We start from the raw sequence: 24,262 nt of genomic DNA, 5'->3' as shown, positions 1-24,262 counted from the left end.
ATTTCCCAAATTTCTTGAGGGCTAGGAGAGGCAGTGTACCACCTTGCTCCTCCCCGGAGCTGGCAGACTGGGCTCTGCCTTCCCGGTGATGGTCACAATGTAGCTGCTATCAAGGCTATTGTGAGAAACTGTGGGTTCCTCTCTCTTGCAAAAGCAGAGCAATGCTGGGTTCGGGAGGGTTATTGCCTGGCAGGGAGCTTGACCGTGCACATTCCTCTGCTCCCAGCTCATGATGGGACACTGTTATTTTGGCAGGTTTTGCAACTGGGACTGGCAGGCACCCAGGTGTCAGTGTCCAGGCACATTCCGGCACTCCTGAGCCAGCAGCTGTGGAATCTGCTCCCTTGTCGTGGGGAGGGGTCTCAGCAGGGTCTCTGAACCACCCCTGCACCCAGTGCTTGCTCCAGCCCAGTGCCCAGCCCCATCGCTCCCCGGCCCCAGCTGCCTGCCCTTGTCCAGCCCTCCATGTACACCTGCCTGGTGGTGAGCAGGTTTTTCAAGCGAAGCTGCAAGCTTGGATTACTCCTGGCACTCGGCCACAGCCATAGCTCGTTTCACTATCATATTGCAAAGGACTCTTAAGTAATATCAAGTTTTTGGTGTAACATTTCGTTACCGGTCTTTTGACCTCTGCAAGTCTGCAGCACATCTTGGGCTAAAGCAGAGCTGAGGGCAGTTGCTTGTGGCCACTCTCACGAGGGCAACCAGCAGCCTCAGGGATTTTTTGGCTACAGCAATTTGTAAATTTAGGCTTGCAGAAGGGGTCCGGGCTCTCAGGCTAGATACGGGGCCAGGCTCACGTCACTGCAGCTCCCGCGCCGCTCTTGGGGAGCACCAGCCAGGTGGCCACTTTGCTGCCTAGTCGAGTGGAAAATTGCAAATGCTTCAAATAGCACTTGGTGTTATTTTATTCATAAAGAAAACACAATTTGACACAGATGAGTGCTGCGCTGACCTCTGCCTGCCTTTGTCACCAGTGCCACTCCCTTCTCAAAGCCTGGTGGCGGGGCTGGCCCCAGAAGGCAAGCACAGCCCTCCTGCAGCCACGTAAGCTGGAAAATCGAGTCTGATTTCATAGACTGCCCAAGAAGAAGTGCGAAAAAAGCTAAAGCGTGGAAGCAGCAGCATGGGACGGGGAGCTTGCTGGGGCTGCCAGCCCCAGGGCAGGGAGCCCTGCTGAACTCCCCACTGGGGCTGAGCAAATGCTCCCTGGCTGCACGGGGCGATGCACCGGAGCTCAGCCGAAAATTTCTTGGAGATTAATGAGAGCAATCAGTGACGGGGCTCAGCCCCACGGCAACAGGTGTGCAAGGCTCATTTGTCAGCATTCAAGCTGACTGCAAAGCCCGACATCCCTCTGTGAAGTGCTTGGGGAGACCCCCAGCAGCTCCCCAGCACAAACCAGGGCATCACATCCATCCATCGGCGTGGTGCCAACGGACCTGCTATTCTCCCCTGGTCCTAAGGAAATCCTCGCCTGCCGTTCAGTGCTTTTTAATCTGGTCCCTTGCAATATGCAGAGCACATAATGCCACTGGATGCCAGGACAAAGTCAAATTCTCACCCTGCTATCTGTTGGCAATAGCTGCATCACCGACATCAATGTTGTTAGCAGCAGTTAAGCTGTTGCTATGGATAAACCATTTTTTACCTGTCTCAGGAGCTTATTTTTGCCCTGTGCTGGAGGTGTGGTACCACTGATGATGTGAAAGACTGCTCCACTATTTCTGTGGATACTGCTGACTGCATGGGAAGAGCATCAGTCACTGGCATGAAAGAGCTCCAGCAGTTTTGAAGTGTATTGCTGTCATGCTGCAGAGAGACCATTAAGATACTCTAAAGTGCCTTGAAGAATTGCATTTTGCAAAAAGTGAGGCTTATACCACATGATTAATAGGGACGGCATTTCTTTCTGGCACTGCACCACGCTGTCCTAGAGCCACCAGGCTCCAGTGGCATCATCAGTGCATTTCACAACTAGGGACTATATGTTAGGGGCCAAGGATAGTGCTGCCATCAGATATTGCTCTTCCAACACCACCTTGTTGTGCTCTTTACCTGTCCAGGGTCACTAGAATTGGTCCCTAGCTTGGAAAAATGGGCTTTGTGAAAAATAAGGGCAGAAATGTCCCGGCAGCCCCAGGCACTGCTCATAGGGGTGGCCTGTCCCCTGCAGGCAGCATGAGTCGGTGGCTGCTGGCTGGGTCCTGTGTGAGTGGGACCCCAAAAGAAAGGGGCCAAAAGGAAGGAGGTTTTGTTGTTATCCGGGATGAGATGCCACCCACCAGGCTGCCCACCACCACAGGCTGCAAATGGAGGAGGCAGTATCCCCGTTATCGCAGGGTTCATGAGGAGGCAGCAGATGCCACTTGAACAAGCTCCCCAGGAGCAGAGCAAAGCAGTGAAGCCTTTAATTGCTTTAATCCATTTTTATTTGAGGAGTGCTGAGCCATCCCAGCCCTGGCAGCTGCTGCATCTTCCATGCAGCGATCTTCCTGCTCTCCCCACAAGTGCGTCAGGGACCTCTCTTCAGTCTGAGCCCTCTTCCATGGTCCCCTTGCAGCCCCAGATGCTGCAGGCAGCATTGGCCGGTGCTGGCCAGCCTCTGCCCTTCCTCTGGAGGGGCTGGCTGCATGCTCCTCTGCATTCTGCCCAGCACCCTCAACCACAGATCAACCCCCTGTATCACATCTTCTCATGTACCGACTGGTAAGATGTGCTCAGTTGCCCTGCTGGCACGGGGGCTGCATGTCCTGCTTGTGTGCGCACCCCTGTGCTGCTTCAGGGCACACTCAGCTGTCTGGAGAGTCCATATGGGTATCATGGCAGCTGTTCTGCACCGCGATGAAGGGTGCAAGCACACAGGCTGCTGATCCAGTGCAGCTGCAGAAGCAGCAGTGCAGACTGGGGAAGGCAGAGCCTTAAACTGGGGCAGCTGTGCCCAAATTAGTTCCCTGCCTGCACTGAGCCTATCTAAGCTCTCTCAAGACCAAGATATCAGTATCTCTGGAGGGAGGGGGTTGTGTTAGGTGTTGGGGCTGGTTTGTCTGTGCTGTCTGGATACTCGGGATGGGGAGGTTAGCAATAAAGCTGTGATCTCTTTCCAGGAGCCAGAGCAGCCTACTGTAACAAGTTTAGCTTATGAGAACTGGGGTGCTACAGCATTTTCTTTTACTTTGTTTGAAAGCTACAAAAGTCTGGAGTGGTAAAGTCACCACCTGTGGGACTTTAAAGGGCTGAAGAGGAGGAAGGCAAGAAGAGGCAGGATAAGGTCACCTTAGAGGGCTTCTGTTTTGGTTTTGGGACTTGCTGTGGCCCAGCTCTCCCCCTCTGGGCTCTGCTGTGTCAGACAGGTGAGAGGACATACTGGTGTTTGCTGTCTTGTGTGCTTGACCTGTTATTTTCTGGGCATATAATATTTTTGTCCAGAAATGGGCTTTCCATTGATGATCTCCCCAATCTTGTGAGGCACCTGGGGACTTCCCTTGTGTGCAAAGTCATCAGCTCTCGTTCCTGCTGCTCTAAACCGGGGCTTGTTGCAGGCAGCACGCAGCAAACCCTTCCCCAAGCAGTGCAGTGCTCCAGGACACTGAAACTTTGTGGTACCCAGTTGCCATATTATTTTTGGGTTTGCTCCCAGGGCCAGTGGCAGCAAACAACTGGTGACGTTTGTGACTGTCAGTGGGACTTGTTATGCTTGTGGGTCTTGGCACCTGTAGCCCCTCTTGCTGAAAGCAGAGCGGCAGCCCTGGCTGGTGAGGTGGGATGGCAGATACTCCAGCAGCAGAGCAGACAGGGTCCCTCAGAGGGCTCTTGTGCCTCCTGGGCACAGCGATGCTTTGAAAGAGCTGGCAGGGACACTGGCTACCGGCTTTCTGAAATAGCTGTCAGAGAGCCAGGAAAATCCCGCTGTGCCTGCCGGTCTGCAGAGCACGATGGGGCAGCGATGTCCCAGCCTGCTGCCTTGGGGGCTGCAGCCCTGTAACGTCCCCTCTCATGTAGAGGGGCTGCTGGACCATGGGGCCTCTTCTGGGTGTCACAAGCTGCTGCATTTCATACCTCTTTGTCTTTCTGTGATTGAGCTCTTCCATCGCTTCTGGGAGCAATCTGGGCCTTATTCCTCATCTCATTTTTTAAGTGGTTTCAATTCCAGCTGCTGCTCATGCTGGTAGCTGAATGGAAGATGCTGGTGATGACAGGTCCTGGGGCTGCCTCCTTTGGCATTGTGTGATCCCTGTACAAGGACAGCCACCATCCTGGTCCCTTCATGGCAGTTTCTTCCCTGTGCTCTGCTGCACTGGCATGAAACAGCCCTTTTCTTTCTCACTATAAACCTCTCCTCTGCCAGCCAAAGACACAGCTCCTCTTGTTTGCCTTGCTCCTGTGCTTTCCAAAACAAGGGCCCAGGATTTCTGTAGTCGGGATAAGAGTTTATAAGTTCTTGAATGATGAGAACCAGCTTTTTGGTCAATCTGGATCTTTCATTTAATAATATAGACCGTTTTAAGTGTCCCTATAAATGTTGCCTTGGTGTTTTAGCACTCTGTTCCCTGTTGGACCGTGGTTTATGCAGCTGGTGCTGGTCAAGAAAAGTGATGATGCTGAACGTGGTGGATGCTGCTGTAGCTGGAGTTACCCTGCATGCATGGACCTGGTGCTGGGCTGAGGCCAAGCAGGATGCATGTGTGTGGAGCTAAACTGTTAATGGTTAGTCCCATGGGAGGGATGTCTGCTTTTGGGTGTTCACCTGTGCGTGGGGTCTGGGGAAGGGAGTCCCTTGCTCAGCATTAAGTGGTGCTGGGAAAATGCAACTGCTGCTTTCTGCCTCCTTCAGGACGGGTGGAAAACCTTGAAAATCACAACTTTTATCTTATTTTCTCCCTGCCCTGTGACACCAGCAGATGAATGCCTTTTTGAGACTGAGACCATTCTCCTAATAGACAAGATGACCGACTTCTACGCAGATGCTCAGTAGGAACGTGACCCCGCTATTACCTGCAGCAGAGCTGTTGGAAGTGCAGTGGCACTTATTTACCTGTTTGAGAGCCTCCTCCTCCCACCCGTTAGCAGAGGAATTTTTTTTAGGACTTGCTTTTCATTCTGGAGCTGAAGTGTTGATTTTTGTAGCCTTCACCTCCTTCATTGTGTGAATAATGTGTGTGGTTGCTGGTGAGAAAACTTCACGAAGTGCAGTTAAGTGTGTTGGTGAAACAGCTTGGCCGCAGCCAGAGTTGGTCTGAAATAGGGCTCTGCTCTGGGCCAGCTGTGTTGGGGTGGCTGAGGGACACTGTGTGTCCTGGGCCACCTCCCTTGTGCCCTGAAGAGGAGAGTGGATGCAAGACCAGAGAGTATGTCCTGTGTGAGCTGGGACACAGGCAATAGCAGTTCTCTGGCCAGGCCGAGGGGATACCCTCGCCAGTGGGCTGGGTTTGGTTTGTGGGGAAATCCTAGCAGCATCTCCCAGAAGCGCTGGTCCTCTCCTGCAGTGCTCAGACAGAAGAGTTTTAAAGGATGCTCTCAAAGCCCCGGTTTTCAGCATGGGCAGCCAGGTACTGTCGTTTGCCTGAACAAGCAGAGCCTCTTGTGCTGGCGTGCTGCCTCTTGTTGTTTTAAACCATCCACAGAGCAAAGCTCCCTGCTCAGCAGCAAGGCTAATCTCAGCTCATCTGACATTAGTGTAAACTGACACTCTTGGGAATTTGGGGACAGAAAACTTTCCCTGGGGAGACTGCCGCTATGCAAACCCTGCCTTGAGAAAATGGGGAGAAAAGCAGTGGAGAGTTGTAGCCACCTGGAAACAACCCCCTTCGCTGCCTGGGGGTCTGGGAGCATCTGCCTGGGCAGCCTGGGGAGCTGCTGCCTGGGAGGCTGTGCTTGCAGGATTATTTGGAAGTGGTTTGCTGCGGATTTGGAGGGATGTTAGCTGCATTCCTGAGCCCAGTGGGGCTGGTGCTCTGCAGAGCAGAGGGCTCGGCAGGGAATTGGCTCTGGCTCTGCAGTACCCCTGAACCAGCCCCGTCAAAGTCCTTGCCTTGAAGCGAAGGGTACTGCAGCAGGGGACTGTCTTGCTGGAGCCCTGCCGTTGGCTTGGACCCACGAGACGGCGGTGATACCAGAACAGGTTTTTTGGGAGCAACTGCAGCCTTTGAGAGTGGAAGTGTCCATGGAGTCATGCTGGCAGCCTTTCCGGTCCCTTTTGTTGTGGAGCTGGGGGTTGCCTTGCACTCCACAATCCACTACTGTAATCCCCTTGGAGTGCTGCTCTGGTCTAAACTTAAAAGGGGTGCAGCTGAGACTGCTAATGCAGGCAGCACTGGCAAGGTGCTGAGCCTTCCTCCCACCCTGTGCTCCTGTGCAGGACCTCTCTGGGCTATAGGTGGAGGATGGAGTCATGCCTGGCAGACCCTCCTGGGCTGGTTCTGCAAGGGCTGGGGGAAGGAGAACTTTCCTGCCTGCCACCTGGATGCCTGCCACCTGGACCCAGCCTGCTCCCTGGGGAGGGCTGGAGCCTGCTGGTCATGCCGGCGCTGGAAATGCGGCAGCAGGAGCTGTCTTGTTCCCCCCCCTCCCCCCCCCCCATCAGCTTCAGCCTAAGGATAAAGCACCGACCCAGGAGCTGCCAGTCAGATGTCCCTGCTCGGTGCCAGCCGGGCGGTGGCACAGGCTTTTGTCAACCCAGGCAGCATTTGGGAGGCTGAAATGGGAGTGAAGTATCTGACCTTTTGGTGCCCATGGAAGTAAAACTGTCTCGGAGCTTTTTGGGGCTGCCAGCAAGCTGGTGTGACGGGAGAGCCTGAGCTCCCGGGAGCGTTTCAAAGCCAGATCATTCAGTGCCGGGCTGCGGTGGGGCGGTGCTGTTTTGGAAAGAGGGAGCAATGGGGAAAGCTGTCCAAAAGCGGTCCGGTGTTGGGAGGCCGGCATAGATTGCTTTGTACGCAGCAGGGCTGAACTGGGTGGCTCTGAGCCGAGCCTGAACTAACCAGCTTATTTCTCTGCTTTGAGTAATGCCCCTACAAATGTGCCAAGGCCTGAAGGTCACGGCCACGTGAGTAAAGGTCTGGGGTTTAGCTGTGGGCAGAGCATGGCTCCTCCCGAGTGGGCTGTCGTAGCCCTGAGCCCACTGCGGGCTGGAGCCAGCGTGGCATTGGCCCCTCGGGTGGGTGTCAGAGAAGCAGGGGGCTGGCTGGGAGCAGCACCTCCTGTACCGGGCACTTCTCTGAGGTCTAGGAAAAGAGATTAATGCTTACTAGTCCCACATCGGCCCAGATTTTCCTTCTGGGTGTTGGTAATACTGGCTAGTGCAACAGTGTCTACCTCTGGTTTTGCAAGAAAGCCCAGCAGATTTCCGAACATCTGAAAGGCACCTGGTTTGGGTGTGCCTGCCCCTCTGAAGGCCACAGACCATGCTCAGCTGAGCATGCGGGGTCCCTCCTGGGGCAAAGAGTCACTGCTGTCCCCATTGCAATAGACATTACTGACCTAGTGTGGTGCGCGAGTGCATTTCTCTTAGAGCCGGGAGGCAAGGTACAGAAGCCTAATACCGGATCAGGGCATCACAACTGGATAGTGATGATGCATCTCTAGGCGCTGATGTCATCAGCCATAAAAGCAAAATGACATCTAACACACAGCACAACCATCTTTAGCTGTCTCTGCACGAGTCTGACTCCGTAAAGCCCTGTTTCCTTTTGGAGCTGTTTGACCACTCTCCCGGGGGGATTTGGAGGAGAGGGAGATGCACGAGGACGCCATGGGACCTGACCCAGCTCCTCCCCGTGCTGGGAGGGAGGTGGCAGTAATTCACAGGCCAAGAAACACTTGGGGCTCACTCTGTACCGTGTCTGTGGGAGACAGCCCACGGGCTGCTGGATATGCTCGGAGCAAGCCTGATGTTTTTCCTCAGAAAGCCAAACTTTGCCTGTCCTCATGCAATGCTCTGATCCCCTCCTTGCTGTCTGGAAAGCCCCGGCAGGCCTTGATGCTGAGCCCATCAGGTGGAATTACTTAATTCAGCCCTGAGGAGTGACACCCACACCCAAGAGTGGGTCCCTTCCCTCTAATCTCTTGCTGCCATCAGCTGCCTGAGCCTGCATGGGGCAAAACAAGCACCGTGTAAGCAGATGGTGCCTTCTCCATCATCCCACCACCGCTTCAGTAGCCCTGAATAAAACTGCCCCGTTACCTTTTTCCCGTGAGCTGCCCCCATGGTCCGACGTATCAGCTATGCTCTGCTCACCCGGGGTGTGGGACCAGCTGGCTCTCCGTGGTCGCTGGCCCCCTTACTCCCAGGCAGATGTGTGGCTGTGCAGCTCCTGGCCCCTCGGTAGCTGCTGTGGGGAGACGAGGGTGAAATCCAGCCTGTCTGCAGCGGGGTCGGGCGGGAAAGCTTGCTTTTCCTCCCTTCTCCCAGCACGTGGAGAACTCATTTTCTTCATGCACCTAACGGCTGGCTCACGCCCAGGCTCTGCCCGGGCACAAAGGCAGCTTTCATGCTGCGGATGCCCAGTTTCTAAGCCGGGATCCGTATTTTGAGAGGCTGTGGAAGATTACAGTAATTGCACTTGACAGGGCAAGATGTCACAGGACGCGGATTCGCCCAGCTGCGGGGCCCCGGCACCCGTTGGTCCTTGCCTGTGGCATCCTTCCTAGCTGCTCCTTTGGTGCTTTGCCGAAATAAACCCATACCCCCAAATAAAAGAGGATTATCCCTCTGCTACCCGTCTGCATTGTGGCTCTTGGCTCCTGTTACAGCACTGGATTTTGCAAACTTTGCTCCTGCAAACACCCCAGCCTGCCTGTTTGCTGCTGCAGTGCTGGAGCCCACCATGGCCCCCGGGTGAGCCCAGGTTACCCGGAGCTAGGTCCTGGGAGGCCGGGCACGTCAGGGCTTGCTTGTGGTTGCTGAAGTCTCTGGGAGATGCCGCATGGTGAAAACCAGCCAGGTAGGTGCCTATCTCTGCAGTAATACAGCTTTCCGAATGCTAAGGCACTAAAAAATCTCATCTGGGGACTACTGTGCCTGCACCCACCACCCTCTTCACAACTTTTTAAAAACCAAGCAAGTTAAATTTGACTCCTGATGCCATATTTATACCCCTGCCTCCCAGATGCTGGACTTTTGAAATGCTCCAATTGATTTATCAGGACACGGTGGCTTTGGCAGGAATGGCTCTTCAAAACGCTGGCTGCTGATTAAGGTCCCTGCACAGGAGTTACACTTTTAGCTCTTCCTATTTATTGAAAATTGTGATGTACCTTTAGTAGGTGCTTTGTGATGGATTCATAGTTAATTTTAACTGTCTGTAGTGTGCTGAAACATAAATTTCCTTGATTTTGGCTTTAAACCAAATTTCTCATGTGGATTGCAAAGGGCTATGAAGAGTTTCCTGCGGCTAAAAGGGGCCGGTTGTTTTCTGGGCTGTAGCTGATGCTGTGTGCTGGTTTAGCCCATGCAGCCGCCTTTACAGCTCTTAGGCTGTTTTCAGTTTGGCTTACGAGCGAATCTAGATCCTTTGAGGGGGCTTAAAATAGTTGGCATATTTATACTGGCAGTGCGGCAGGACTGTGTGATGTGAGGGCTGTTGTGTCTGCTGCGTTGTGTTATTTCTCGCTGCTGCCACGGGTAGGGATGATTCAGCGCTTGGGATTAACCGCTGCTGTTGCAGCAGATTTAGGGATCGATTTATGGTGGAGGCTTCCCTTGGTGGGATCAGGTGCACGTTAAGAGCGCAGGAGGATAAGCTGGGATAAAATACTAGAGCTATTGGGGGTTTCCTCTGTGATGGCTGTGTTTGGGTTTTATTCCAGTTTTGCCTTTGGGAGTTGTTATAGGTGTTACACAATTGATTTCAGGATTTTTCCTTGTTTAGGGAAAACCAGTTGCCTTGCTGGTTTTGGATAGTGGTGCTGGGTTTGGGATCCGGGGTTTCATCCCTAAGGTGGCTGGTGCAGGACAGGCTGTGTCTCTTCCTGGCCTTATCCTGCCAATGCTCCTCACTTCTGCTCCCCTGGGGTGCCTCGGGGGCTCAGATAACCGATGTGAACTGCCTGTTTAAAGTGTTGTGTTGTACTGGGGCAAACCCTGCTGTTAGAGGCAGAAAAGGCTGTGCAGGGCAGCCTCTTACCCTGCACAGCTCCAACAGAAATGCTCCACCCTCACGTTCTGCAAAACTGCTGGTCTGCTTTAAAGAATGGGGAAAAACCAGATACAGTCGTCGGAAATTGAAGTCTGTATATGATGCAAATTTGTCCCTGTCCATGATGAGAGATAAGCCTGGGCCATCACCCACGCAGTCTGATCTCAGCAGCGCTGGTGCTCGGGGAGGTTTTGGGTACAGATGGGGCTGGACACAAGTGGGGGGCAGATGCTCCCCCAGGACCTCCTTGGCGTTGGGTATGAGCATGGGAACCACCCTGGAAGGAGGTCTGTGGGGCTTTGCCAGCCTGCGTTTGGGCAGGGATCCCTCCTTTCCTGGAGGTGCTGGCTGGCCCCAGGTTGGGGTGCTGCTCCTGGAGCAAAGCGGGTGTGCGGGTGCCTGCGGTGGGTGCAGCCTGGGCTGTTGTATGCTCCAGATGGATGCTGACTCCAGCTCTCCCGGTAAAAGGCTCCCACCTATTGGTTATGCTGCACAACTTCAGCCACCTGGACATCAACATGCACATCCATCCCTCCCTCTTTGAGGGCAAAGTCAGGTTGGCACATCCCCGGCCTTATCCTGACCTTTGACGGGGGCGTGCCACAGAAGATTTAGCTTGGATTTAACCCAGGAGAGATGCAACCAGGTGAGGGAAATGCTTTGGTCTGCAAACATTAACCTACATTGCTGCAAGCCGTCCCTGTGGCCTTCTGGCCTTATTGTGGCTGTAGGACAGGGTGGAGGCAGGAGCTCCAGGGGGAAACCACCAAGGTCTGAGCATCCCCAGGGATAACTCTGCCCTGTGCCATGTGGGGAGGGGGAGCACCCGTGTGCAGTGCCATGGGATGGGTGATGGTGACACCTGGCTGGTGGCAGAGAACATGGTGTGCTGCATCTGCAGGGAAAAGCATGGATTATGCTTGAAAATGGAAGTGAGAAGGTAGTTGTGTTATAATTAGGTCTTATTTAAGAACTCTGAAAAAACTTCTACAACGTTTTTAGTTCAAAGACAGAAAAATAAAATACTCTATATTGACCCATAGATGAGGACAGCTCAGCTGAACCCTGGCCGGGTGTTCGCTCAGGCCCTGCAGGCACTGGTACAGCTCTTCCCCAGTCCCTGCACAGCCCCTGCTGGGAAACTCTGGTTCCTGGGAACGCACCCACTGCTGGGCTGTGGGACCAGGCGGTGGGGGGGCTGGGGCTGGTGTGGTGGGGCTGTGCTCCCCGCCATGGGGCTGGCATCTCTGTGAGACTGGTGGTGTCTGCCCTCTGTGGCAGGCTGGGGGCTTGGAGCTAATCCATCTTCCTGGGGGCGCAGCCCTCCATCTCTAGCAGCTCAGGCCAGCCGTCATATTTATTTGTGTCCTTATCATTTTTGATGTGCTGCAGGAAAAGAAAAAAAGGCGAATGAATGAGGAGGTTGGTGGCACAGTGCAAATTTGAAACGTGGCAAAACTTCCAGCTTGGCTCGACGTGGGGGATAACGTCACTGGCCCATGTCTTCTGCAGACAGGTGGGATGTAGCTCGAGAGGTGCTACGAAGAGGATGGGAGTCCCCAGAGCTGGTGGCAGGGGAGGGACATGTACCTGTTCAAAGGGGCTCTTTTTCTTCAGCCCTTTCGCTCCCAAGAAGACCCAGTTGTCCCGGAATCCCAGATTGCTGGCGTGGCTGCTGCCCAGCTCCGTGAAGTATGCACGGACTTTGTCGTTCATTCTGAAGGAGGGTGAGAGGGTGTTAGTGTGGTGACAGGCAGGTGACCCTTCCCTCCTGTCCCCTCTCTGCTGCTGGCAGCAGCACCTCAGCTCCCCCCAGGTGTGGGTTTTTGGGGAGCCACCTGTTGCTCCCGGGGCCAAACTCACTTTGTGGCAGCGTCATCATAGCTGGCCATCAGCACAATGGTGCCGTGCTTGATCTCTTGGAGGAAGGTATACAGTTTGTTGATGTCTGGGAGAGAAAAGCATCAGGGAAAGAAAAAGGGATTTAGCAGGGAGTGCTGCATGGCAGCTGGCGGGTATGTTCCCCTCTGGGTCAGTGGGAAATATCCTGATTGTGCTGGTGGTAGCCAGGATTTGGAGTCATGGGTTTGGGGAAGGACGGGCTCCCAGATGCTGCATTCCCCACCTTGTGTTCCCGCCTGGGCTCTCCCGCAGCACCCAGGGCTGGTGCTTTCCTCCTGCCGGTACAACCGCAGGGGGGAATTTGCTTCTAAACCTTGCTGGCTGACTGTGAAATCTAGTTATGTGAATTTACCTCCCGACACAAGAAATGAACCCGTTCAGCCGCAGAGCTGATCATGCCTTCAGCTACATTGCCTGAATTATTCCTCATCCTGCATCCCTGGGATGCTCGAGTCCAACGCCCCATCTAGTGGCACAGGAGCCAACTGTCGCCTTCCCAGTGCCCCCGCCACCGCGCGTCTCACTCGCAGGCTCGGCTGGAAACCTCATGGGACTGGTGTTTCTCCTTAAAACTCCAGAGTTACCAAGGACAGGTTGCAAACCCAAAAAGCAGAAAGGGTGATTGATCCCTGGAGAAGGCTCAGACAGAAAAGGGTAAATCAAAAGCACTATAGGAGCGGTTTTAGCGTGTGATTTTGAGGAGTCCTGCCAAAACTCTGGAGAGGTTTGGGTACAGCTTTGCAGCACCAGTGGGACATGCAGCACCCTGCAGGTTAGTGCCAGCCAGGCTGTGAGCGGGTGCTGCCCTGGCTCAGGGCATCTTTTTGCTGTTAGGAAGATTGTTTGAAGCCAGCAAGCGCAGGGACGTGGTCTTTCCTGCCACCAGGCTCTGCTTCATGTGCCCAGCCTCTCTGGGGCTGGGAGCCGCATCTCCTGCCATGCTCTGAGTGCCTCATTTATCCTCCTGCAAAAGGCAGGGAAACGAGCTGCTGCTCAGCCACCACCAGCATTCAAAAACTGAGCTGAAAGCTGCAGAATATAAGGATTAGTGTAACTACCCGATCTCAGAAAGTAGCTTCTCTCAGGTCTCAAGTGTCCCGGTTTATTCAGTTTATGGAATTATGTTTTTCAGGCAATTATGCACATGTAAAAGGATTCAAGAGCCAGTCTTGGATGTACATGCGTCATGAGGACTCCAGGCTCAGTGGCCTCAGGGAAAGCTGAGCTTTTACTTCTGGAGCTGGCAATCCTGATCAAAGTCCGCTCAACTTTATTGTTAAATACATGACAGAGGAGCAGCCTGAATAGCCAGCAGTGCCAGTGGGAACCCTGGCTGGGAAGCACCAAGCAGCGAAGCGACTGAGCTTACCTCCAGAGTATGTATCGAATGTGTCAGCTTTCAGGAACTGCCCACTTGTTCCTGAAAGGTTAAAATTCAAAACAGAGGGCAGTGAGTTTGACTGGGGTGGCTCTAGACTTCGCCTGGCCACCAGCTTGGAGTTCCTGCTGCAAAACGCTTTGCCCTTCCCTCAGTGTGTTGTATTTTCTGCAATGGTGAATATGTTGCTTGGTGGAGTTCATGGAGCCATCGTGCATGACCCAGGTGGGTTTGTTCCCATCTCCCTGGCAGTGCTTGTAACCATAATTGCGGCTGTGCACCCCATGCAGTGCTGGACTGGTGTGCTTTTGGCTCAGCCATGGTGCCGGGGTCGGGGTCCCCAGTGGCCTCTTCCCTCCTGGGGGAGGAAGGGACCCTGGCTGTGGGGAGAGGGGGGCTAGTGCTCGCCTGACTCACCATTCACCAGCGCGATGTTCAGGCCTCTGCCAACATTGTTTTTCACGCTGCTCATGAGGCTGGAAAAGAAAGCAGAGAGCACCAGTAAGTGCAGGGATGCCCTGGAGATGCTGGTGCCAGTGAAACTGTGATGGGGTGAAGTGGCTGCAGACAGCAAAATGTCCCCAGAAGCAGTAGCAAAGAAAACTGTTTCCAATTTTTTTTTAACCACAGATGCACTGTGATGGCCATCGACATGCTCGGTAGAGGCCCAACTCACTCTACGCAAGCCCAGGCCAGCCACGGCTGCCCCGTCCCCACTGTGTGCTGCTTACACCATGTCATCAAAGCAGATGGAGGGTCCCACCACGTTTGCAGCACCACTGATGATCTTGAAGGCAAAATGGTTCTCGGGGCAGCTCTGCTGGTTCCTGCACTTGTGCCGGGGCAGCTGCTCACCTGCAAGGGAGGAGCGGAGCTGCGAGCCATGGCGTTGGCCCCATGGCGGGACTCTGGCCGTGTCCATGAGGGGCTGACCAGGGCTGGCATTGAGGCATGGTGGCCCAGTGAGAGGAAAGCACCTGGACCAGTTTCTTGCATGAAGGACTCTTCCTGGGACTGGGACCAGCTGCTTCTTTGAGGTTTATGGTCCTGAGGCTCGGGGAGGCGGGGGTGGGTGGGACGAGCTGGCCAGGGTGCCAGGTGCCACTCAGGGTGTGAGCAGCGGCATGGCAAGCTGGTGCCATGGGGACTGCAGAGGGGTGTGTGCCAGGGAACGTTTGGAGCTGGCACTCGCTCAGAGCCAACCCCTCGAGGCTTTTCTGCCCGGAGCTTCCCCATTCTTGGCTGGGGCAGGGACCTGTGCCACACTGCCGGGCATGGCGTGTGACCTGTTCCGTGCTGTAGCCCAGGGGTGTTTTTGCTGGGGCAGGGATATCGCATGAAGGTCGTGTGCTTGCAGAGCCTGCCAAAGGCACTCTTGCTGTGTGCAATAATGAAATGCCCCTGTGTTTGGCAGAGTGTGGTTTTTGCCTCAGGAAAGGGGCTCTTGAGAGCAGCTATCACGTTTCCACCATCACTCGCAGCCCTGGAGCAGGGTTGTGTTGTGTGATGGAGATGAAGTCGAGAGCGGTACTCACTGCTGGACTTGTCGGTGCCACCTGTGGGTATCAAGCAGGAGGGTTAGACACCCCAGAGAGCTGCTGGCTCTTCCCTGATCCAGGAGCAGCTGTTCAGGCACCAGCTCTCCGAAACTGCTCTCTATGGCTGCAAGCACCCCCAGAGCCACCCACCCCTGTGCAGCTTCCCACCACGCTGTCCCCTCCCTGCCCTGATGGCCAGAGCTGGTGGCTATAGCTTTGGCCAAGGACTGCAAGTGCAAATGTGTAGGGCAGCTATGTGCCGCTCTGGGGTCTGGCTTGTGACGGGGCTGCCCCCACTCTCCCTCTGGACCCAGCTGGACCCCCGCTGGTGCCTCACCGAGCCAGCTCCGCACGCTGATGGCTTTCCAGCTCCGTTCGAAGTATGTCTGCACAATGAACCATGTGCCCAGCAGTGTGATGAACAGTGCCACGTACCGGATCACGCCTGCGAGGGATGGGAGAGAAGCCAGGTGAGCAGCAGCATGGGTTGGGGACTGGAGCATCCCTCTGGCTTCTTGGGGGCTTGGTCCATGTGTCCCCAGGTTAGCAGGCACAGGGTGACAGCCAGTGCTTGTGTGGTGTGGAAAGGCAGCTAACACTCCTTCCTCCATCCTCTGAAAGGACTCTGATCTCTTAATTAATGTCTCTAGAGCGTGTGGCGATGCTCAGATAGGCATTACCCTTCTACTGGGAGGCACTATTCATATTTCTCTCTGCATTAAAGTAAATCTGATAATTAGTCAGAAAGCTATGTAAATCCAAGTATTTCTTATGTTCCCAGTGCTGGGAAGGCTGCTATCCCCCAATTAGTCACTAGCTACAGCCGAGCAGCTGCTAATAGAAATGTGATTGGCATTTGGCTTTAAAGCAGCGCTCATCGGAGCAAAACGTTCCAGTCCTGCATGGAAAGAGAGTAGAAAAATGTACTTCTATTGCAGCTGAATGGCTCTTATGGAGCCATGAATGTCTCAATAGCCCTCTCTTCCCAGCCGCAGAGGGTTTCACTGGGAAAAATACAACAGGCTGAAATCTACACAGATCTTTTAAAAACCTGATGCTTATACAAAGGCCCTTTCCCATACCCCTGGCAGGGGCAAAGGTCAGGGTAGCTGGGTTTGGAAGAGGTCGTGTAAATGAAAAGGAGGTGGAAAAAACTGCAGAAGAATGGACAGAGAAAAGTCAGTCTCTTTCTCCCTCCTTACTTGTCATCCGCATGGTGGTGGGGAGAGAGAGCACGACCGAGGGGGTGGCCGACAGTCACAGGTCACCCTGAGGAAAAAGAAGGCAATACATAAAGCATACCTGTAACCCACCAAAGCCAGGCAGGTATTAGATGAAAAAATAACTGCGATGTTTAGGAAAATTTGCAATAAAGGGTCTCCAAAGAGGTATAAATTCCTATTGGGCACGTGTGTTCAGTCCCACCCTGGTATTGAAATCCTGGCTCTTGTATGACGGAGCATGCTGCACTAATTGAGCTTTCTTCATTTTTAAGCCTCTGAACTCTTCACTGTGACCGGCTGCTGCCCCGTGTCCTTCTGTTTCATGTCCTTTTCTCAGCACTGGATCACGCTTTTCTATCTGCTGATAATGATGAGCTCAAGGAGCATATTTTTGATCATGGCTCTGCTGCATTTCCCTCTGGGATAACGTACAGCAGGTTTCAAATATTAGGGGCTGCAAAATGCCATCTGAGGACAATCTGTGATTTGGCCTTGCCCGAGCAAGGGGCTCTGTGGGAAAAAGCTTGTCTTCCTTAAAACCGGAAAGGGAAGGGTAAAAGAGCAGGGCCGCTGAGCTGGGCAGAGTAGCCAGGTTGGGGGACGCCTGACTTAAGAACAGAAGTATTTCCACTTGCCCAAACCCTGCAGCATCTTCACCCACACAAATGGGGAGTAGCTGTAATTTGGAGAATGAGCTGTTTCCTACCCAAGCGAGTCTGTCTGTCCCCTTCTCTCCTGCTGCCACCCCACTACACCGGGCTTCCAGGGGCTGGGGACCCACTCCTACCTTCAAAATTCGGGGCTGCAGTCTGGTGAATGTCCGTCCTGGTAAACCACCCTGGAGTCCTAAGTCAAGTTGTCACCTACAAGATGTGTGCTCAGAGCTAAAGAGCCTAATGTTAACGAAAGCAGCCCTTTCTTGAGGCTTGGCATAGAAAATTTGTAGAAGAGCTGTGCTGGAGGTTGCTTTTCCTGTTTGAAGGGTAAATAAGGAGCAGCGGGTTGTAGCAGGGCTGGGCTGCAAGTTGATTTCAGGCTGCTGCGTCATGAGGAAGGAAAGAAGAGCTTTGTCTCCTGCCCAGCCCTGCTCTGGGTCCCCTCCCAGGACTTGAGTTCAGCAAAACTGCCTGTGGCAGTGTGATTGACCGTGGCCTTGGTGCAGCGTTCTCCCTTGGCCCCCTGGGTGAGATGCACCCAGCACCCCACATCACCACTCTGGCTTCCCCTGCACCCTGGGGTAGGTTGCAGCATCACCATATGGGGCCTTTAGGCAGCCTCAAAAGCAAGAAGAGAAATGATCTGCATTGCAGGAGGAAAGCTGTTGTGTTCCTGCTTGGCCCGAGACCCCAGTGGGCGGTTTGCAGTAGGCCAGGGTGGCCAGTGCCCGACCAGAGTGGCAGCCCCACAGTGATGTTTCAGCTGTCCAAAGCCTGGCACTGGTCCCCACGAGACCCCTCCATGTTGCCCACATTTGCCATAAGGCTGTGGCAAGGAGGAGCTGCTGAAGCTGCTTGGGCAGGAAGCTAGTGGTTTCCCATGGGAGACTGGCCTCATGGCTTATCTGCATTTCAGAGGAAGCCTTGGAAGGTATGTGTGTACCCTCACATATCATGGCAGTGTGGTTTTGATAGTGTATCAGCTAAGCACACTGGCTTCCCAGCAGCATCTCACTCCTCTCTGGAGCTATTCCTCCCAGAGGAAGGTGGCCGTGAGCAGGAATCTGCCTCTGCCACCACTAAGGTGGCACAGGGGTCTGCGATGCCCACAGACCTTCCCCCCCACACCTTGTCCTGGTCCATCCCCACCCCATGGCACAGCATCCCTGAAATGGATTTTAAACTTGTGTCGGAGCTGGCATGAACAAGCCCATTTCAACGAGCTGGTGGAAGAGCCACAAACCTGAAAACAGACAGTTTAAACATTTTGGAGGAGAAATGCTGCCTGTGGCTGGATCTGCAGCGACAGCACTGGGCTCTTGCCTTTTGCTCCTTTCAGCATGAAGTTTTGCTTTTGAAATGCAGAGACCCTCTCCTCATGCTGGGCTTCCCAGCCCAATGCCTGCTCAGTGATGGGGGCAGAAAAGCAGTCCTTAAAATCCCCCTTGGCAAGTTACAAGTTCTTCAGAATTGGTATTGGTTTGCTTTTGGAGCTTGATGAGCTCCCCCTCCGAATGCCATGAGCGGAGCCTGCAGCTGGTGCGGATTTGGAACTGGGCTGTGATTTGGACACAGTGAATGGAGCAAAACTCCACTGGATTTGCAGAACCATCCCCATTTGGTCCCTGCTGCTGCAGGGGACACCAGCCAGCCTCAGCAGGGCCCATTGCACAGTGCTCTCCTTCACCAAATTTGTATTTTTTTCTATGCACATATTGATTTCATTGCAGAGGAAGAGAAATGGAAAAACAAACCAATAAAAGCTAGTGCTGTAGGGAAGTCGTGTATTTATTTGGGCTATTTATCTTCACCTTAATCCCAGGTAAAATTTATTGGGCAAAGTCTCTAGGTGGTGAAATTACTGGAAACTGATTCCGTTACAAGAGGGTAGCCCTGTCCTGGGATTTCTATTATATTCTCTTTTGTTTAGATTAATTTTTTTTCTTTCTTTCTTTCTAAACGTGTGCTGGGTAGAAAGACCGTTGTGCTCTGGCATCTGCCAGAAAGAACTTGCAGGAGAGGGAGAAAGGAAGTTATTTTGTCTAATAAACCTGAAGCTTATTTGCTTAAAAATGTTGCGGGAACAAAAAGGTTCTCAGACAAATATTGCTAAAGATGCCTGTGGCATTGTAAGACAAAGATTCCACCCCGAGCTGGCTCAGGTCTGAAGTGCCGCTTGGCAGCACTCCATGCCTGCTGCCAAGAAGAAACCCAGGCAGATCCCTGCCCTTGCAGGAAGGTGTTCCAGGATGCAGCGGGTGAATGTTCCTGTTTCCTCCCAGTGCTATGGGAAAACTTTGCTTCTCCAGAAATTCCTGCCTTTGTGTTTTTTTTGGACCCCTGTCTCCCGGGCTTTAGAGCCCCACAGGTCCTTCTTTCTCCCAGCAGGTCCCTGACCGTAAATGAGACATCATTTTATTGCGGGGTGGGGATGTGGCTCCAAAGAGGGTGGCTGCCAGATGTCCCCCATGCCCATGTGCAGCCAGGCACCCTCCAGAAGTCAGGGTTCTCCTGCAAAACTGAACGCAGGGGCACAGAAATCTTTTTAGTCTCAAATGGAGTCGATCCAACTGAGCTTTACCAAGTTACTGAACGGGAGAGCACTGCCTGCAGGTGGGCTTATGAATTCCTCAGCTCGTAAAAATGCTTGGCCAGCTGCTGCATCCACCAGATGGCTGGAGAGGGCATCTTGCAGTGAAGCTGCCCCCAGCACAAGTCAATAGTTAACTGGGGTGAGGCCCTGATCCTGAAGCAGAAGCCAAACAGGATGCACGGCAGTGGCGGGCAGGGCTGTGGGTCGGGAGCAGGACGGCAGCCAAGGTTCGACAGGACACCCGGAGGTGCTGCTGGGGGAGCCGGGCTTGGGGCCGGTGAAAGGGAACAGCCTGGTTTCGGTGCCCGCTGCGTGCTGCACCCCTGCCCGCTGCACCCCTGCCCGCTGCACCCCTGCCCGCTGCGTGCTGCACCCCTGCCCGCTGCGTGCTGCACCCCTGCCTGCTGCGTGCTGCACCCCTGCCCGCTGCACCCCTGCCCGCTGCGTGCTGCACCCCTGCCCGCTGCACCCCTGCCCGCTGTGTGCTGCACCCTTGCCCGCTGCGTGCTGCACCCCTGCCTGCTGTGTACTGCACCCCTGCCTGCTGCGTGCTGCACCCCTGCCCGCTGCGTGCTGCACCCCTGCCTGCTGTGTACTGCACCCCTGCCTGCTGCGTGCTGCACCCCTGCCCGCTGCATGCTGCACCCCTGCCTGCTGTGTACTGCACCCCTGCCCGCTGCGTGCTGCACCCCTGCCCGCTGCGTGCTGCACCCCTGCCCGCTGTGTACTGCACCCCTGCCTGCTGCGTGCTGCACCCCTGCCTGCTGTGTACTGCACCCCTGCCTGCTGCGTGCTGCACCCCTGCCCGCTGCGTGCTGCACCCCTGCCCGCTGCATGCTGCACCCCTGCCTGCTGTGTACTGCACCCCTGCCTGCTGCGTGCTGCACCCCTGCCCGCTGCACCCCTGCCCGCTGCGTGCTGCACCCCTGCCCGCTGCACCCCTGCCCGCTGCCCGCTGCACCCCTGCCCGCTGCACCCCTGCCCGCTGCGTGCTGCACCCCTGCCCGCTGCGTGCTGCACCCCTGCCCGCTGCACCCCTGCCCGCTGCGTGCTGCACCCCTGCCTGCCGCGTGCTGCACCCCTGCCCGCTGCGTGCTGCACCCCTGCCTGCTGCGTGCTGCGGGGCAGGCATGGCCCCATCCTGCATTCCGCTGCCTGTGGCTGCCAGAGGAGCACTGCCCATCCACAGCTGCCACTGATTCTGTCTCTTGCTCTTTTATTTGTCACTGGTGGCCACTTGTCCAGCTCTCAGTACATCTCATGAAGCCCAAAGCTAAATCACTGTGAGCTCGCCTCTCCAGTGAGGTTTACCCAAGCAATGAATCAAGAGCTGCAGCAGCCGTGAGAGATGGAGGGGAGCAATCAAATCCTCTCTGGCACAGGAACAGCGGCTGGCAGCTGGGCGGATTGCAGATTTTACCGAAGAGGGTTATGCCTAAACCTCAAGGCAAAAGGAGGGGCACAAGTGTTGGTGCTCAGGGCTGGCAGCGGGCTGTCTGCTGGGGAGAGGTGCTGCTTGGGGCTGAAAGCACAGGGAAAGCATGGGCCATGCACTGGTCCCTCCACTGGGCTGTGGGGATGGGCTCTGGTTTTGCATGATTACATGTGTGGGAGGACCCAAAATGAATTTTCGTCAGCTAGCAAAGCCCTGGCTGCCAGCACCCCGAGGGCTCCCGGTCAGTGCCTCGGAGGTGTCCTGGCAGTTGGGCTGGAGCATTGCTTAGGTCTCCCGCTTACTCGTCTGATTTTCCTGTGCGCAGCCGAGCCCTGGCTGCTCTGAGTACGCAGAGGTTGTTCTTGGGAGATGGGGGTGCTTTTCTTACCATGTCAGAGAAGGTTTTCAGCTGACCAGTGTTTGCTGCTTTGTATCAGAAAGCAGTTGGTACCTCATGTCCTTCTACCCTTCCATCTACTCTGGGTTCTCAGATGTCCAGCTGATGCCGTCGGCTTTTTAAAGAAGATAATGCCCTCCCGACAGGTGCTGTGTGGGCAGCAAGGCCTGTTCCCTACACAAGCTCTTTCAGCAGTGCAAAAGAAAACAGATGGTATCCTGAACAGCAGCTTGGCCTCTGACAAGCCGCACTCTGCATAGCAAAAGCCCCACAAATTCATCCACAGCCACGATGGGTAAAGGCCTTTAACCTGAACCACACATCACACAGTTGATTCCACCATATATCCCGTAATGAGGGGAAATGTGGATTTAACCCTTGCCATTAACACAGGTAGTTCATTAATTCTGTCTAGGAAACCAGCACAGCTGCACCTCACAGAAAGAATGCCAGCGCATGGGGCTTCCCCTTCACCTCTGTGCTACGAGAAGGAGGAACAATTAAAACCTTCCCTGTGCGACCCTCTAACCTGCCAGCCAAGTCAGAAGAAAAGTGCTGCAGAAAGGCATTATTTCAGCCATGCTCTAGAAACACCATTTCCTCACTAAGCCTACATACCGCTCAGTGGCTGGGGCACGCTGTCCCTCTCCGCAGGCTGCGTGGGTGCCGGGGCATCTGGGGAGCTGGGGCACCATGTGCTTGGCAGCGCAGCAGTGCGGCTGCCCAGCCCAGCCTGGCCCTCTGTGACTCATGGCACCTCCCTGAGCCTTATGTCACTGCCCTGCACAGGGCTGGGTGCTCCGGTGTGCCGTCCTGGTGTGCCATCCCATGGGGCACAGTAGCCAGCAGCGGTTGGGAGCAGCTGTCTTGTGGGAGGGGAAAAAAAAAAAAAGTCATTCCTGCAGCTGTGAGCTCGTGTTTCCTTTGGAGGTTTTCTCCGCTCTGGCACTCACTTTTTTGCCACATCGGAAGAGGAAAACCTCCCCCGGGTGGGCACCAGCCTGAGCCTCTGCACTGGCCGAGAACCAGCACAGCGGGCAGCGTGGCTGGGGCAGGGTGCTGTACCGCGGGGGCGGGTGGGCACGGAGCCAGGACTGGTGTCCTCCCACGTGGAGTAAATCCAGAATAACCGGGTCTGGTGGGTTTTCCCCCTGGCTGTGCTGCACGCGTGTGGGCTGGCCCCCAGCGCCACTTTGCTGCTTATCGTTTGCAGGAGGCTGGAGGTTCCTTTTTCAAATAAGCATTTATTTATCCAGCAACAGTCCTGAACTCCAAAGGAGTCCTGAGTTAACTGTAGATATAGATTTAGGTCATTTTCTTTTAAATCATTTATTGTTATTATGTTTCTGAAGGAAGAAATCACTCCTTGGAGACTCCAGCCCTGCAGTTAGCATGAGAGGCCCTATACATTTTCCAAAGCTGAACCTCATTTACCTGGCAGCCAAGAACAAAACAGTTCCCATTCCTTTTTCCTTTTTCTTTTCCATTCCCATCACTTAGAAGAACTAGACAGCTTCTCTTGGAGCTTTTAAAACAATTTTTGCCTGAGAGTCCACGAAGGAGATGCAGGGCCGGCAGTGACAGCCCTGCCTTTGGGACTGCAGCTTGCAGAGGGCTGGAGCAGAGCTCTTGCGGGACTGATGCTGCTCCCTGGTAACTAAGTTGACAGCTGAGGGTGCTCTCTGCATAAAAATATGTACTGAGCTTCCCTTCACTTGCCCCCCGGCTCAGGTCCCCAGTGCTGGGCAAGGGGTGCAGGATGCAGCCTGGGTGCAGGGGGTGCTGGATGTACCCAAAAGGAAATCGCAGTCTGTATATTAAAACCTTCCAGACAGGGAGCAGAAAAGCAAACACAGGCCTGGGCTTTGCATTGGGATAATTATTGCCCTCGGAAGGAAATTTTAGCTGTGGCGAGAGTCTGAGCTTAAACAGCGCAGTCTAAATCAGAAACCTCCTCCTTCTCCAGGGAAATATCCTTCCTATTAGTTTGTTTAGCTGCTGGCAATAACTGGCTCGGCTCAATAACAAAGCGCCCCAGGCCCCGGTGTGCTGCAGCATGTCTCTGCTCCATTTCCCTACTTCCCACCTGCGCAGGAGCTGGCCCATGGCACGGGGCTTGTAGTGCCCTGGGGGAGGCCTGCTTTGTGATGAATTTCTCCTCCTGCTTCAAGGGACCTGAGCACCCCCCGCAACCCCCACCGCCACCAGGTCCTCTATGGAGATAGAGACATTGCTCTGCTTGCAGAGGAAATGAGCAAAAAACATCAGTGGGGCCAGGGGCCTTGTCATCCCAATGAAGAAACCTTGCACGGAATGCCTCTGCTCTCTGGAACTACACGTTTCAGCCAGGATCTTTCCCTGAAACCACAGGGAAAAATGGAGAGCTGTACGCTTTTATGGTGGTTCGTGGCTGCGGCACAGCCCAAGCACTGGTGCTGGTGTGGAGAGTCCTCCTGTCCTGTCCCTGCGTCCTGTGGGAGCCCAGGTTTTGCCCAGCCACTGTGGCACACAGCAGAAAGGTGCTTTTAAATCACACATAACATTGGTGAACACATCAAGTGCTGGGAACAGGGCATCAGCTTGGTCTCGACTCAGCAAATAATTAACTGGTGCAGTGCAACAGAATTACATCAGTCTCATCTGCAGGCTCCCCCCGGGAGGTTTCTGCATGATAGAGAAAAAGAAATTAAGAAAAAAATAATAGATGTGGTATCAAAAAGCTGATAGGCTGGGGAGTGAATAATCTGTGGTGCAAAGTCACTGCGCTGCAATGAGCGCCATGGTAGGATCAGCAGGAGCGAGCTGGCGGGTGAGGAGCTGCTCTCCTCCTCCTCCTCCTCCTCCTCCTCTGTGCCAGTGCTGGGTGCATGGGCTCCGTGTGAGACCTCGGTGGGTGGTGGGGAGCGTTGGGGCGCTGGTGGCTCCTGCCAAAAAGCCCCAGTGGCTGCAGTACTGTCCCTCCCAGGAGCTGTTTCCTATGAAGCTCAGCACCCGGAGGCTCCCC

General features: G+C 54.5%; 2 protein-coding genes across 5 annotated transcripts in view; both read right to left on the bottom strand.

The window, feature by feature from the left end:
• Positions 1–8,311, bottom strand: part of FAM107A (family with sequence similarity 107 member A) — a 31,229-nt gene extending 22,918 nt beyond the window's left edge. The window contains exon 1 of the mRNA XM_056337099.1: positions 8,183–8,311. Within this exon, the coding sequence (XP_056193074.1) occupies positions 8,183–8,206 (24 nt within the window). The 5' untranslated portion in view covers positions 8,207–8,311. The remainder of the gene's footprint in view (positions 1–8,182) is intronic.
• Positions 8,312–11,096: 2,785 nt separating this feature from the next.
• FAM3D (FAM3 metabolism regulating signaling molecule D) lies at positions 11,097–22,008 on the bottom strand. 4 transcript variants are annotated; one of them, XM_056337098.1, is made up of 10 exons: positions 21,877–22,008; positions 16,157–16,223; positions 15,292–15,399; positions 14,952–14,972; positions 14,148–14,271; positions 13,834–13,892; positions 13,408–13,458; positions 12,000–12,084; positions 11,727–11,853; positions 11,097–11,522 (listed from the first exon to the last, which is right to left on the bottom strand). In XM_056337098.1, exons 2-10 carry the CDS (start codon positions 16,167–16,169, stop codon positions 11,433–11,435), a joined length of 678 nt encoding a protein of 225 aa, XP_056193073.1. In that variant the 5' UTR covers positions 16,170–16,223; positions 21,877–22,008; the 3' UTR covers positions 11,097–11,432. The 4 variants fall into 4 exon arrangements, with proteins under 4 accessions (XP_056193073.1, XP_056193071.1, XP_056193072.1 ...); XM_056337096.1 differs by having other exon boundaries at positions 11,097–11,853; positions 15,292–16,223; XM_056337097.1 differs by lacking the exon at positions 21,877–22,008 and having other exon boundaries at positions 15,292–19,038.
• Positions 22,009–24,262: the final 2,254 nt, after the last annotated feature.

The sequence above is a fragment of the Falco biarmicus genome, chromosome 4 (genome assembly GCF_023638135.1).
Source record: "Falco biarmicus isolate bFalBia1 chromosome 4, bFalBia1.pri, whole genome shotgun sequence".
NCBI classification, from domain to species: domain Eukaryota; kingdom Metazoa; phylum Chordata; class Aves; order Falconiformes; family Falconidae; genus Falco; species Falco biarmicus.
This window is presented reverse-complemented; position numbering and strand designations above follow the sequence as displayed.